General features: G+C 38.6%; 1 protein-coding gene across 1 annotated transcript; it reads right to left on the bottom strand.

Annotated features, from left to right (window-relative positions):
- Positions 1–1,124: 1,124 nt before the first annotated feature.
- LOC101175013 (extracellular calcium-sensing receptor-like) lies at positions 1,125–5,543 on the bottom strand. Its single transcript, XM_004075616.3, has 11 exons — positions 5,530–5,543; positions 4,914–5,096; positions 4,518–4,821; positions 4,335–4,421; positions 4,152–4,259; positions 3,905–4,071; positions 3,316–3,787; positions 3,010–3,240; positions 2,787–2,910; positions 2,218–2,690; positions 1,125–2,141 (listed from the first exon to the last, which is right to left on the bottom strand). Exons 1-11 carry the CDS (start codon positions 5,541–5,543, stop codon positions 1,701–1,703), a joined length of 2,604 nt encoding a protein of 867 aa, XP_004075664.1. The 3' UTR covers positions 1,125–1,700.
- Positions 5,544–15,307: the final 9,764 nt, after the last annotated feature.

Here is a 15,307-nt window from a genome sequence, read left to right as displayed (position 1 = left end):
GGTGACAATAAAACAAACACATTGTTTCAATTTGCTAATTTAATAGTCTTCATGTCTCTGGAAAGATGAGAGCTCTGACAAATGAAAGGAAAAAATGCAAATACTGCATAATCATTGCTCATGTGGCAATGGAAAAAGCAACAAAAAAAAGGAATCTGTATCAGTAAAATGGGATTTCTGATCTTGTTGGATTTTCATGGTTTTTGTTTTCATGTTTCTATTTTGCAATTTTACTTATATTAGTGTCTTACTATGATGAGGCTCTTTTTGTCCCTATCTTTAAATATATAGAGCTGAATTAACTGACTATAAGCAGTGACAACTGAAAGACAATTTTAGAATTAAACGCATCTTCAGTCTGAAGTTATTAATTCATACTTGATCTTATTCAAATTCACTAAATGTTAAAGACAACAACCCATTTTAATAAAAAAAATGCAGTCAGTTTATCTTTAGTTCTTATGATTTTATCCAAAAATGCAAAGCTTACATTCACATAGTTTTTCCAACTCCATCTTTATGTTAAAACAATTCCACCCTTTCCTCTCTCTTTTTTTTGTAAATTAATCCAATTATCTAGTTAACATGAGATATGCAATTGCTTCCTAATTAAGATTTCTGATGAATAAATGTTCAAAGTCTTGCTAATGTCACATCGCTGAAGTCTCAGTTCAATCCCCTTATCCGTACTCTTAATATCCATCTATCCATAAGTATGTGTGTCTGTCATTTTCTGGTCCATTTATTTCAGTAAAGAAATTATAAATTAGATTTTTCCTCATTTAAATGTAATTATTTTTTCAATTATCAAATGGAGATGATATATTCTGGTTTCCTTGATTAAATCTTATAAATATTGCCATATCCTCAAAGATTACCAATTAGATAGAAGGGCACTCTGAACAGAAATCAATCTATGGACTTATAATGGTTTGAATTTGAATTTATGAAGACAGAAATGGACTTTAGATGCATAGGATATGAGGAAGGAACCTTGGAAGTAAATGCTAGTAGTTGTCAATAAAATGTTGCATTCTTCTTCTGAAGCTGTCCTTGATGGATGACTTGGGCCCACCATGTCAACACCTCCCACTGTATTCCTCTTTCAATGGAAGTTTAGCAGATCAATTAGCCCAGATAATCGGCGCTGTCCTGAGAGCAGCTGGGAGAGCCGGAGAAATGTCTTGCGCTCAAGTTTGTTATTGTTGGGAACAGCCAGTCGTGATGTTTATGTGTAAAGGCCTCTGGAGTATGAGGATTCAATTAGCCTATGACAGCTGGGATTTTCAACAGAGCATACTTCAGAAGAAAGCATCCTCCTGTCAATAGTCAAATAAGCATGGACACTGCTGCCAGATCTCAGTCAGATAAAGAGCTTGGATGTCCTTCACATATGTTCTTAGAGTGTCATAGAGGAGCTGTGCATGGATGGACAGATGCTTTTCTGCCTGTTAGAACTGTAAAAGACATAAAGGGGGGATTTGTGGGTGGTAGTGTGCATGTGTGTTTATGAACTCCGATAGGAACATCAAGGTTGTTTTTTTTTTGAGTCATGCTTGTCTATTCATAAATTTACAAACAATCCATATTTATGACACAACACTTCCATCTGGTGGCACAAAGTCATCATCACCACCATTCAACAGAAAACCCAACACATTTACATGTTTCTCCTCAAATTCTGGGAAAAAAAAATATTTCTAATGTCTTCCAGTGAGAATTCTTAACATAATTTGTTGTCTTGTATTTTTCCCTGGTCTAAGTAGAATTATGTAGCACTTTGGGGCAAAAATGCACCCTAGCAATCCATAACTAGAGGCCAGAATAGCAAACACTTCGGTCACGGTTGCATACTTTCCTGGAGAGCTGATGTAAGCGGGAATGAATGCTAGCCACACAGAGCAAAAGATGAGCATGCTGAAAGTGATGAGTTTGGCCTCATTGAAGTTGTCTGGAAGTTTTCTGGCAAGGAAGGCCAGGAGAAGGCAGGAGCACGCCAAAAGGCCAATGTAGCCCAGGACACAGGCAAATGCCACAAGGGAGCCTTCATCACACAATAGTATAACCACGGCACTCTCGCGTGGCATCATTTGGTGTGGTCTTGGGGGTGCGACAACCAGCCACACTGCACAGATGATCACCTGCACACAAAATAAATCTGTTTTACCACACTGTTGCAATAAATGCATCGCATTATTGAACTTCTTTTTCCTTTACCTGGACCAGAGTAGAAAAGGTAATTATAGACTTTTGCTGTGCTGTCCCAAACCACTTTATAATCTTACTGCCAGGAAGGGTTGCCTTAAAGGCAAATAGGACCACTATGGTTTTTCCCAGAATGCAAGAGATACAGAGGACAGAGCTGATCCCAAATGCTGTATGGCGCAGCATGCAAGACCACTTAGAAGGCTGGCCAATGAAGGTCAAAGGGCACAAGAAGCACAATGTCAAAGAGAAGAGGAGTAAAAAGCTCAAATGGGAGTTGTTAGCTTTAACAATGGGGGTGTTTCTGTTCAAAAAAAATACAAGGACCACAACAGAGGTGCTGAGGGAGCCAGTGAGGGAAATAGTCATCAGTGTTATCCCCATGGTGTCACTGAAGGAGAGGAACTCCACTTGTTTAGGAACACAGGCCGTCCTCTCAGCATTGGACCAGAACTCTGACAGGCACCTCACACATTCTATGGTATCTGATAAAAGAAAAAAAGTGTTATGTAGCACACTTTTCTTTACCAATGTGGATTTTAAATCTTTCCAATATAATGAGGACAATGACATTCTCTTACCAGTCTGATTGCTAATCTTCCCAGCTGTACAAGCCACACAATCATGGCAGCAAATAGGGAAGTTAGGTCTGATTGCCTTCCGGGTTCCTGGGGGACAAATGGAGCTACATACTGACAATGGAACCTAAGCAGAGGAAAAACCCAATCTACTCTCAAACAACTTGACAAAATGTGCGGAAAAAAAACATCAAAAACTGAAATCCTATTCAGTTAAAAACTTTACTTTGGTATGGTTGCCATTCCAGAGGATGTCTTCTTCCTGAATCTGAAGCTTTTTTCCGGAAACATGGGTTGCTTCATCAAATTTCCCGACGGTAACAAAGTCCATTTCTCCATTAGGTTTCAGCTGCCAGTTAACCAGGTCGTACATGGCTGCAACATCACCATTCTCATCAAACTTGACTTCATCAGCGAATGCGTTTTGGAACTGAACAAGCTTTATGAAATGCAATAGCTAAGAAACAATTAAAAAATCATATCAACACACTGTTGTAAGACAAGCCTTGATGATCTGATCTTGACATGGTACCTGCCACGGCTGTACATTGTCTGCATCAGGACAAGTCATTTGAGGAAAGGGACCCTCTCCTCTCACACAGCTTCTCATAGCCTTCAAAGCATAGGCAACAGCATACACTGCCTTGTAGACGTTGTAGGAAATCCTGAGCTGATCCACATTTGTATAGGTATTTTGTATGTTCTTGAGATCCTCAGTTCCAGTGCATGAAGGTTTACCATCTGCTTTCTGATCATCAGCCTGGGTGTCAAGGCTACATTGGAACACTTCTTCCCAGAAAGGAATGAGGAAAGGATCTTCACTGGCATTTGGGCTTGAGGGATTCAGGCGTAGCAGAAAGTCCCTAAACCCTGGAATGTTTACGCCACGAATGGCAAATCCCAAAGTTCCCTGCAGAATGTGATGATACTTCCTTGGATTGGAGAGGATGGCTGCTGTGCTCCAAGCTTCACTGGCCAGCCACTGCATTCCAGTGAGCCCACTTCTGCATTTGGAGGGGAGATTCGATTTTTCACATTAAAACACGTTGTTGGCCACCAACTCAGCTTGAAGTTTCAGTAAACAGAAGAACATGATCAATTCAGAATTCAATATATCATACCTGACCACTTCATCAAAAAACGCTGCAACATCTTGTTCAACAGCAAACACCAGAATGACGTGAACTCCAGATGAACGGATGCTGTCAACGATTGGTGAAATTTCACTCTGGGATGGGTTCTTAGGAATGATTTCATTAAAGGCAACACAAGCACCCAACTTACTGATCTAAAGAACAAAAGAAAAAATATCCATAACATTTTGGCTTAATGTAGAGCCAACTGTTTTACACAAATCAACATTTTCACCTCATCTGCAAAGATCTTTGTACCACCGCGTCCATATGCATCATCTCCTGCAACAATACCCACCCAGGTCCAGCCAAAATGCTTGACAAGCTGTGCAAGAGCACCTACCTGGGGACATAAGAGAATTAGGAAACACATGAATACAAACAAACAGGTTTATAACATTTTTTAGTTGATTCTGACCTGAAAGAAGTCACTAGGCATGGTTCTTAAAAAAGAAGGAAACTCCTTTTTGTTGCTCAGACAAGCACAACTGGAGAAATAGCTGACCTGTGAAACATTAAGACTTTCATTACAAACATATTTAATTACTAGTTTGAACTTTTTTAAGAGCTGACAGAAAGCATAGTGATGTGATACATTTACCTGTGGCACATGGAAGACTCCCATGAAACGAGCCACAACGAGAGACTGAGTGGAGCCGCCGTCTCCTATCACCACGGGGACTGCACCATGGCAGGTGTCTTGACTCAAAGTCTCTCCTTCTAACCCAGAACGGCTCTCACCCCCCATGAGCTCCAGGGCAGCTCTCAAAGCCTGGTGAGGCGTACTGCAGGAATCATAGATCTTATAGCCAAGAGTAAAGTTGGGAAGGAGCGCTCCAACTCTGTTAATCTCTTCAATAGCAAATATCATAGTTTGCATCCAGCGGAAAGTCCGAAAATTAAACCTAAAGGAAATTCAACTAAGTGAATCTGAAATCTCAAATACTGAAGTAACGTAGCTCAGTTACAGTTTACAGTTGGATCAAAAGCGGCTTACCTGGTGCATTTTGTGGGAGGAGACGGAGAGCTAAAATTCAGTCTGGGCTCCACCACCATGTCATGAAGGGAGAAGAGGCCTCCCAGTATGATGTCCCCCCTTTTCTGCAGGACAGACAGGGAGGTAGCACTAGGGTTTTTTTGACACTGAGTGCCCTGGCCCTGGAGGGTGTTGTGAACGACACTGCAGAAGAACCCAAAAAATAGAAGTCTGGCTCTCCTCAGCATTTCACCAAATTCACAGGAAATTCACAGGAACTCCAATTGACATGAGTTTAAAAAAAATAAAATAAAATAATTTGCAATCAAACGAAATTTGCCCAGGCTGCAAAAATAAAACCTTTAGAAATGTAGAAATCATGTAAAGTTAGTACCCTCTCTTAAGAGAAAGAGTCTTCAGATGGCATTATCATTACCACATTGCAACAACAATCTACATACAAACTGGGGTGCTTCAAGTAAAAGATGTCTGTATATATCAAGTACCTGCCAGGTATCACAACTGTCAAGTTGCCCAAGTTTCCCCTTAGCATCTGGTTAATGGAAAAGGACTCACCCCTCCACTGTTCAACAACAATAACAACTGGAATGGGCACTTGACCATAATGGAAACAGACCTGAGCTCTGTCATCTCAGTATGTTATGCCTGAATAGAACTAACTCATCCTTCAATAATGTGATATGTCAGATGGTAAGCAAGAATCATCTGGGGCTTCTAACTGCACTGCATGTTCAGTCAGGTTTGTTTCTATCCTTTAGAGGAGACTATTATACCTTTTAACCTTCACTTTACTCACGAATAACCATTTTGCCCTTGTCTTTGAAAAGTCTTGTTTAAACTAAAAAGAATTACCTTCTTTTAATTTTCCCCCCAAACCATTGCATGGGGAATCAGTTTTTATTAACAAATCATCAGGTGGTGAATCATTATCAAGCAAAAGCCTTCAGGCTATAAAACAGAGCACAATAATGTATGAAGCAAACATGCTATTTGTTGCACTGCCGGGGGCTGTTCAGGTGTCCTTACAACTAAATGCACCCCTGTGTGACAGAGATGGAAAGATTTGCATTACTGAACCCAAAGCAATCATAACTCATCCAAGGGTGTTTCTTTAATGTGGTGTTTTTGTTTTTCACATGTTTCTGGGCTCAAAAAAAGTAAAAAAAAACAGCCTTTTAAAAAGTTGATATAAATAGACTATGCACCCATGATCTAAAACTTATCTAGAAAAGCATTCTCAGCAGGAATGTCTGACACAACACCCCCCCCCCCCCCCCCCCCCCCCCGAACATCATTCATCTCAGTTACACTCAAGTCAAGCCACCACAAGGATATGATCCCTTCAGTGTGTTTGGGGTTGACCACAGTGTCTCTTTATGGTGGCCCTTAAGTGCAAATTACATCTACAAATCACTCATTCCAAAAGCACATTAAAGTTTACATTTACAGTTTACATTTACAAACACATGTTATAATTCATAACAGAATTCCAAAAACTAAAAAACAATATTTCAAAAAAAAAATGAAAAAGATTTTGAAAAAAAGAACATTTTTAGAAATGAAAATTAAATGTTAAAAAATGAAACACAATACGAAACCAAAGCAGGTAGACATTGTGGGACATCACTCATTGGATGATAGCGTTTGAGTTTTGAAATTTGAGTTGTTTCAAATGCGTCTTCAATGTCGGCAAACTAATAAAAGTTTTATGATTAATTCGGAACACATTCAGAATTGCTTCAAGTCTAATGACCTTTAGTTAAAACAGTGAACATATATTATCATCCAAGCAGTTATGATCAATAATTTACTACTGAAAGAAATACTTACCTTTTCTTCTTTTTTTTTAAACATTCATCTTTATTTCAGGGAAATATGCTTTTGTTTTCCAAAACGTTTTTTTTCTTTCTTTTTTTTGCAGAAGCCAAAAAAGGTAGGTGCTATGGCACATTGCTGATTGCTTTATAATTTTGTCCATTATTTCTGATGCAAAGTTGTATGGGGATGTAAGGTGGGGCAGTGGTTGGCGCCCTTGACTCACTGCAAAAACGTTGTGGTTCAAATCCCACCTGGGACAAATATGTGTGGAGTTTGCATGTTCTCCCCGTGGATGTGTAGGCTTTTTTCAGGCACTCTGGCTCCCTCCCACAGTCCAAAGACATTCTTCAAAGGCTTCTATAAATTAGATTCTTTAAATTGCCCCAAAGTGAGCCTGTAAGTATATGGCCCTGCAATGGACTGGCAACCATTCAAAAGGTCCCACACCTTTGCCTAATAGTAGCTGGGTTAGCTTTTGCAACAATGTGACCCTAAAAGGGATTCAGTGGGTTCTAAAGATGGATTTCAGGAATGTTTATATAAATTGCACCTTAGACATGTAGGACCCTTGGTAGGGGGGGTTGCTTGGACATCACTGCCAGCAAGTAGCAGATGTCCTCTCAGTGCCCTACCGGCCAATTTTAACTGAACCCCTTAGTACACACACCCATTACCCCTCAAAATATACCCTTCAACGCAAACACATGTACATGCACACACACACACAAACACACACACATGCATTTCACAAGGAAGGTGGGACCTCGGATCATCTGTCCCCTACCCCATCCCTGATAGGGGGTACTGGGCCCTTCGCAATGGCAGCCGTGTTCCCTAGGTGCTGGCTTCCTGGGCTCAGCAGTCCTTTCTCCACGCAGGGAGAGGGATCCCTGAGCTTTCTGGCAAGGCCAAGAGCCGGGGATCACATTACATCTGAGCCTGTGGGTGTCCGTGTCCCTGTGATGTGGGTTCTGGTCTTTGCCTCTGAGTGCCGGGCCTCGACAAATTTCCAACTGTGGGCGAGCCTGGTCGGGCCATGTTTGCAAAACTTCTTGTGGACCCCCTCTTCCCCTGGGTGTCCACATCCTGTGCGGGGATGGCTGTCCCTCTGCCTTGCTCTCTCCTGGACCAACCGTGGGCTGGGTGGGTGGCTGCCTAGAGCGTGGGGCGGGTCTCCCTTGGGGGGGTCCTGGCTCGTACCTGGGGTTTGGGTGGGGGGTTGCCTAGAACTCCTGGGTGGTGGTGAGGTGCTCGTCTGGGGCTGTGGGTGCTCTTCTGGGGCGGGGCCCCGCGTTGGGCCCTCCTGGCGCGGCGGGGGGCTGCTTTCCTGGTTGGGCTGGATCTTGCACTCTCTGTCCCCCCATGCCCCCCTGCTCTCTGACTTTGGGGGCCCCGTGGCGGTCCTGCTGGCCCTGGCCTGGGTGGCGGATGTGATTGCCCGGGGGGCGGGTGTTCTCTATCTGCTGCCGTGCAGGAGTTGGGGGGTTCTGGCTGCCGATGAGGCGGGGGTCTTGGTGTGGGGATGACTGGGCACTCTCCCTCCTGCTTTTTACATTCCATCATCCATTTTATAAGAACATAGACACTCAATACAGCACAGGTGTTAGCAAATACTTTGCGTGATCGAATGAAATATTTCACACTAGTGGGTTTGAAGGCATAAGTATGCGTGCTTGAACATTATTTGTATTGTGCACATGTTGACATGTGAACAATTTTGGAGCCAACAGGTATGTTTATAACATTATAGTGTGTGTGTGGATAGGCCCCGCCCTTGTAGACTTTTATTACATCTGAACCTCACTGTAATGATTGTAACCATCCAGCAGCAACTTGTTACTTTATGCTGCTTCAGGGTTTTACCCCCCCTTCTATAATCACCCTCCAACGCCCCCCCCCCCCCCCCCCCCTCCAACATCCCTCTCTGTTCTTCCCTCCTTTCCTTTTCCGTCCGGTCCAACACAAAAGATTTTCAAATATGATTAAAATGAATAAAGTTTAGCCTAGATGACAAAAGGGGTTTATTCAGACATACCTCTGGCTTTTCAGGAGATTCATAACCCCTGTTGTTAAAGTAAAATATGTCCAACACAAGAGGCCTTCAGCTCTCATATATTTGCCCAGCTGTTGGACAGGACAAGTGAAAAAAAAAGGAATGTTTATATGGTTTTAGTTCTTTTATTTTTATAAGCCTTAACTCTTCGCAGGTTTGGGGTAAATTTTAGAGGAATGTATCCAGGGTAGGTTTTTCTAGTCAGACAATCATGTTGGACACAATCTTTGAGTTTTAGCTCATCCCAAAGATCTTTTTTTGGGTTCAGCAATGCAGGTTTTTGGTTTTTTTGGGAAATTGATAATTGTGGTTTGTGTCCGGTCGGAGTCAAATGACACCAAGTCTTTTATATATCAAAATAGAGCTATGAAAGTAAAAGCCTTGACCAAGAGTCGCAAGATTTGCACTGCTTGGACATTTCGCACCAAGCCTCTTCCAACCGTAGGACACTTAAGAATGTGGGTTTAGCGTATTCTTGAATGTGCATCACATGCCCAGTGTGTAGTATAATAGTTGAGAATGGATTATGACCTTTTGCGAATGTACTTGAAATATCAAATCAATCAAATATCAACTAATTGTATTTTTACATCTACAATTATGAAACTCTGTAGTGACCTTTTTATTATAATACTTAGTAGTTTGCATTCATATGTGGTAGATTTTAGACACTAGTGACCATAAAGAAGACTGTAAGTGCTGCATACATAATTTGGAGGATATGGTAAACTTTAAGAAATGGGCAAAGTACTGACTAAAGCATGTGGTCCAGTATTATCTTTGTTCATAATTATGGTTTATCCAACAATAGGTCAACTTAAATGATCAAATTAAACTAAAAAAAAAAAATAGCTGAATTATCGAGCATGATGATAATCCTTTCAATGGTGAAAACAAAAAAACAAAGATCTGAATGCAAAAACTGTGTAAAAGATGTAAAAGAAGTTTTTGAGGGTAAAATAAAAATAAAGTACTGGTACTCTAGAAGAAGTCAGAATGGGATGGATCACGCAGCTGAATTTAATATTTGTGGAGAAAAACACTGGGTTTTAGTAAACAAGGAATCCCTATGTTTATTTTATTGTGGTCAACACTACTTTTTCGAGAACAACTTAATAAATAAAGAATAATCGATACAAGTGATTAAAAACCATTTTTAGCTTCTCTGAAAAATTTGAATTTCATTAAGTATTTTAAGTCTTAATTCCAAAATGTACTAGTTTTAGCTTTATTTATATTATTTAGATATGTTTTATTGACCTTAACTTGTATAAAGGTGTCACATAAAACATGTACTCTGCAATTTAGTTAAATGTAAATATGATGTTATATTCTCAAAGATAATCAGACATGTGTAAGACATGTTTATGTGTGGCTTGTTTGTTCATCTGGAAAATTACACACAAGACAGAAGTGTTTTTTTTATATTTTGTTTTTTTGCCCGGAGATTAATGAATAACAACTTGTACAACTACTACACAATACGCACTTGGGACGTACTTGTTTGTGCGCTCAACATGAAGGCGTGTGACACCATGACATCATGTCAAACCTGCCAGATTACCTTTTCCACCTCAGGCTAAAAAAGGGCGGGTGAGGAACCAGATGGGCAAGCACAGACAAGCAAATGTTTCCGATAGGAGTAATTATATCGAGACCCGAGGCTGTAAAACATCAGCTCACCAGGTGGTGTGCAGGAAATTTGGTTTGAATAATCAAGACTTAAATAATTGTTTTTCCCAAACAGTTTTTCCAAGTAAACTAATATTGAGAAAGTAAAATTATCCTCTTGAAGAGTGAAACAAAACATGCAAAGCTTATAGATTTGTTTATGTGAAGATTATGATTTAAACTATGCATACATAAATAAGAAAAATAAAATTCATATAAATAGAAAAATATCCACATACTTTGCATAAGAACCATATTTTAAGAAAAGATGAACAGTTAATAAAGTAACATAAAATAAATCTAATTAAACCTGTAAAAACTAAAAAGTGTTATTTTTATATTTATTATTATAGTATAGTATAGTATAGTATAGTAGTATTTTTATTTCATAATATTAATAAAAATATCTCTTTATGTTTGTCCCAGTGTTACTGTTGTCCAGCCTTGGTCTTCATAGTAGGATCAGAACCCTGTACCTGCACTAAACATGCGGCTATAAAGACACATGGCAAGAAAAAAAAATAGATAATTAAACATTTTAAAAGATGCTGGATGTCTTTTATAACTTAAATATAACTTAATTATTTGATTTCTGCTCGCAAAGCATTGTTGGGCATAACATCTAACACTGGTAAAAAAAAAAAAAAAAAAACAGTACAAAATGCCATGTTTTGTGGAACTCCTCTAAAAGTACTAGATCGGATTGTTTGAGGGGCATTGTATGAATGGTTCAGTACCATGGAGAACATAGTGCACTCTTTTGACAGCATACATGAGTCTCATTTGTACAAAAACCCAGCTCAGATGCCACAAAAACACATTTTCCTTTTCAGGCTGAAACATTTTTTGTTTTTATTTGGATTAGATAAATGTATGTACCGGTATTTTATCAGTGTAAAGGATTTGAAATTGCTCTTAATTATGCGTTGGTAGGTACATCATCTTGTGTAGATTATTATTCGTCATGTAATGATTTATGCCAGTAGGCTTATTTTATCAGAGTTTTGACTAAATAAATATTTGGATACATGCACACAGTCATCAGATATTTATGGCAAACAATGATTTAAGTCAATTATTCCCTGATGCTCTAGTTTTCTTATTTTTGGGAATAAAAATCTTTTTGCCTTTAGCCTATGAGGTAACATTGCTGGTGTTGGAGTCCTAGGTCTGGGTGAATTAAATATTAAAGGGTCTCATAAATTTCCCAGTGATATTTTATATCAAATGATGTTTCTCTGCACTACTATTGATCATAGTTTGTTTCCTGCAGCACCTAAAGATTTTGTGAAGGATTAAGAAAATATAGAATGAAAGATTGCAAGTTAATCATTGACATTCAAAAGACTGTATGACAAACATTTTCAAAATTTAGATTCCAGTTATGACCCTACAATCTACATTGTTGTAGAGTCCTAGCAGAGGCAGGAACAACTTGAAACACTACTTCTGAAACAATTTAAGGCCTAAATAAAGTAAGATGCTTGTGCCAAAAATGTTGGCGTAGGAAATAAACTAGTGAGTTTTAAAGTTGATTAATCTGAAAATGCAAATATTTTTTTATTTGATTTTATGCTTGAGTCAGTCTCAAGCTAAATTCTATGTAACATAACCTTCGATTTTTTTGACAGTCTGATTTGTTTTAAAGATTAAACCAAAAGATTTTTTCTGTTTAATCTTAGTCTTTAAAATGTTTGTCATAAATGTAAAGTTGTGGCACATTGGAGACTGCTCTGGCACAATGAGGAACAGCCAAGACACTATTTTTTACATATATTATAATATATTATTTTATTAAAGTGGTTTGGCTTTAATTTCCTGCCCCACAACATCCTAATTATAGTTCATAATTGCATTTTCTATTTAAAATATTTTACCTCCAACACTGCTAAATTTACTTTCTGTGTTTGCCTTTAAATATTTGTTGCTCTTTTGTCATTTTTCTCTTTGCATCACCAGCGTTTGCATACTAACCTGTGGTATTTTTGGTCTTTAAAGCAGTACCACAGCATCTCCAGAAGATGGAAACCTAATGCATTATATGAAAGTTGTGCACCCTTCAGAAGTCAGAGTTGGATACCATAGACTGTAAAGCAGAGTTTGTTGGTTTCCACCATTCAGTTCTATTGTATGTGGACACTACACCAACATGGAAAATTATCACCACTGGACCTACAGAAGCAAAACTTTGCAGCTGATCTGTTTGATTCAGTATATTACATTTATTTCAGACAACTTGGATGCAGTCTGTTTTTATTATTGACAGGTGAAATTCTTCTTTATTTAAGAACAAAGAAAGAGAAAATATGTTTCCAAATCTGCAAGTGAGCAAACAATGACACATCTAGAGCAACGGCTGACAACAGTTTAGTCTCTGGCATGGAGCAGAATTGACACTGGGGTTTGAATCACTGCACAAGTCGCTGGCAATGATTCTGATATTTATTCATATTCTTTGCCTTTTGGCTGCTCCTTTTAGGGATTATTACAGCAACTCAACCGCCTCCATTTAATTCTGTGTTCAGTATTCTCTTCATTCACACCAACTGCCCTCATGAACCTCCTCTGTGGGCTTACACTAGGCGTCTTTCCTAGTAGCTCCAATCTCAGCATCCTTTTACGAACATTATCATACCTTCTACTCTCAATGTGTTCAAACTACCTCAATCTGCTTCCCTGCATTTATCTCCAAAACATCTAACATGAGCTCTTCCTCTGATGGATTCATTTCTGATCCTTTCCATCCATGTCACTCCTAAAAATAACCTTTAGATCTCCAACTTTGCTTCCTCCAGCTGTCTTCCTCAAGGTAATATGCCACCAACAGATACATTCATTCATCATTCATTTTCTTCCGTTTATTCCCTTTCGGGCTCACAGGGCTGCTGGAGCCTATCCCGGCCACTTGTGGGTGAAGGCAGGGGGCACCCTGGACAAGTCTGTCGCAGGGTAGATACAACAGATACAATGAATTAAAAAAATAGATTTAAAAAAAGGCTTGAGTCACAGGCCAGACCTTCGCCCAGACTAAAGTAAGCTGGATAAATAGATAAGCGAATAAGGTCAATGAACTGATACAATGTTGTAAAGATAAGTGGGTAAAAGCTCCTCTATGAGAATAACGGAGCTGCATAGATAGTCAATGTTGAATTGGCAACAATAGAGCTACTTAGTTGTATCTACACATTTTATTTCTTAATCATTTATTTAAGTGTTTAAATGTTTAGACACGCCAAAACAAATGTTTACATAATTAAATACTATTTTAGAAAATGACCACATTGTTTAGTGTTCAAAATCTTTAAAACTGTATATAGATTTTAAACCAAAAAATCTTGATTCTGCATCTTTGTGTTCTAAAGTTAAAAGTAGTGCCATGTTTAATTAAAACTTCCACTGTGTCTCGAGTGGGTGTCGGGATTCTGATGCAACCTTCCTGAGATGAAGTTTCCACTCCAACATTACAGGAACATTCTCAAGGCAGGATGGAGACCTTTTCAAATCCCAAAGGAGTTGGTTTATTAACAAGCTCATGTTTTGGAAGAGCAAGAGTCACAGTCAAGCCTAAGGCAACTGCAATTTACCACCGGCGTGTTGCTAAATAAGCTCCCAAAAGGCATGACCAATGGCGTGTGAAGGCCACATCTAAAAAAGCGAAGAGTTGAATTCTTAATTTTAAATTGAAGAGGGATTAAGAGACATATCCAATGACTTTCAAACCTCCCGTAGGCTAAAAACTAGAACAACACCAAATTAAACTTGACACAGCTCAATGCTTTGTTAAGTCAGCTATACCTAATTGTTTGTTTTGATCTTATGAAGAAAGTGTCATTTTTAATTCCCCATTCAGTAACAAATCCCTGTGTAATGTGACATGTATAGCTAAGAGAATGATCAAAGCCAAAGTAATGAATTAATTATTTGTATGACTTTTTTTTTACAATCTTCATTCACTGTTTTGAAAATAAACATATAGAACAAATTAGGAAATGAAAAAAATTAATAAAATAGAACAGAAATATAATATAACATATATTTAGAAATATATATTAAATATGTAAATACAGTGAAAAGATTCCATTACAATATTGCTAAGTTCAGCTAAATTCTTCTTCCACTTTCGGCTTCTCCCATCAGGGGTCGCCACAGCGAACAAGTCGCATGGTAAATTTGGCAATGTTTTACGCCGGATGCCCTTCCTGACGCAACCTTCTCAAGCCGGGCTTGGAACCGGCAGAGGTAGAGAAGGGAACAGGGAGCAGCCCGGAGTTGAACCCTGGTTTTGCTAAGTTCAGCTAAATAACGTTATTTTTTTATTTAATTCGTTTTTTCATTTTTTTTTTCATGAAGCAGTAAACTGGTGGCTCAGGTGGTCTCAAGGCCCCACAGGAAATCCAGGAAAAACATAGAAACAAGCAATGTAAGTTATGGTTATGATAGCAGATTTGTCAAAAATCAATCTAGATTTGCATATCTGATCTACTGAAGATTCCTTCAAAATGTTCAAAATACTCAAATTGTTCTTCAATAAAACCCTATAAATAATCAATAAATGAGAATTAGTAGAATAATTGCTCTGACTGCAGTTTGATGTCTGTGTAAGGGGAAGGAGTGGTAATAAAAAGGATAAAAAGTCAAAAAATCTCAATTCACACATATTACAAATGTCAGATTTACACTTCACTGGCTGATAAAATTTTTAACCTGAAAAAATAGTAATATTTCTTGCAAGATCACCCAGTATAAATCAAATATGTGAACAAACAAACAAACAAGTAAACAAGAATTAATGTCAAATCCATTTACTTTTGTTTCATAAAGTTCAGTCCACTGTTGTTTTTCAACATCAAAG

Source organism: Oryzias latipes, chromosome 13 (assembly GCF_002234675.1).
Source record: "Oryzias latipes chromosome 13, ASM223467v1".
Classification (NCBI taxonomy): domain Eukaryota; kingdom Metazoa; phylum Chordata; class Actinopteri; order Beloniformes; family Adrianichthyidae; genus Oryzias; species Oryzias latipes.
This window is presented reverse-complemented; position numbering and strand designations above follow the sequence as displayed.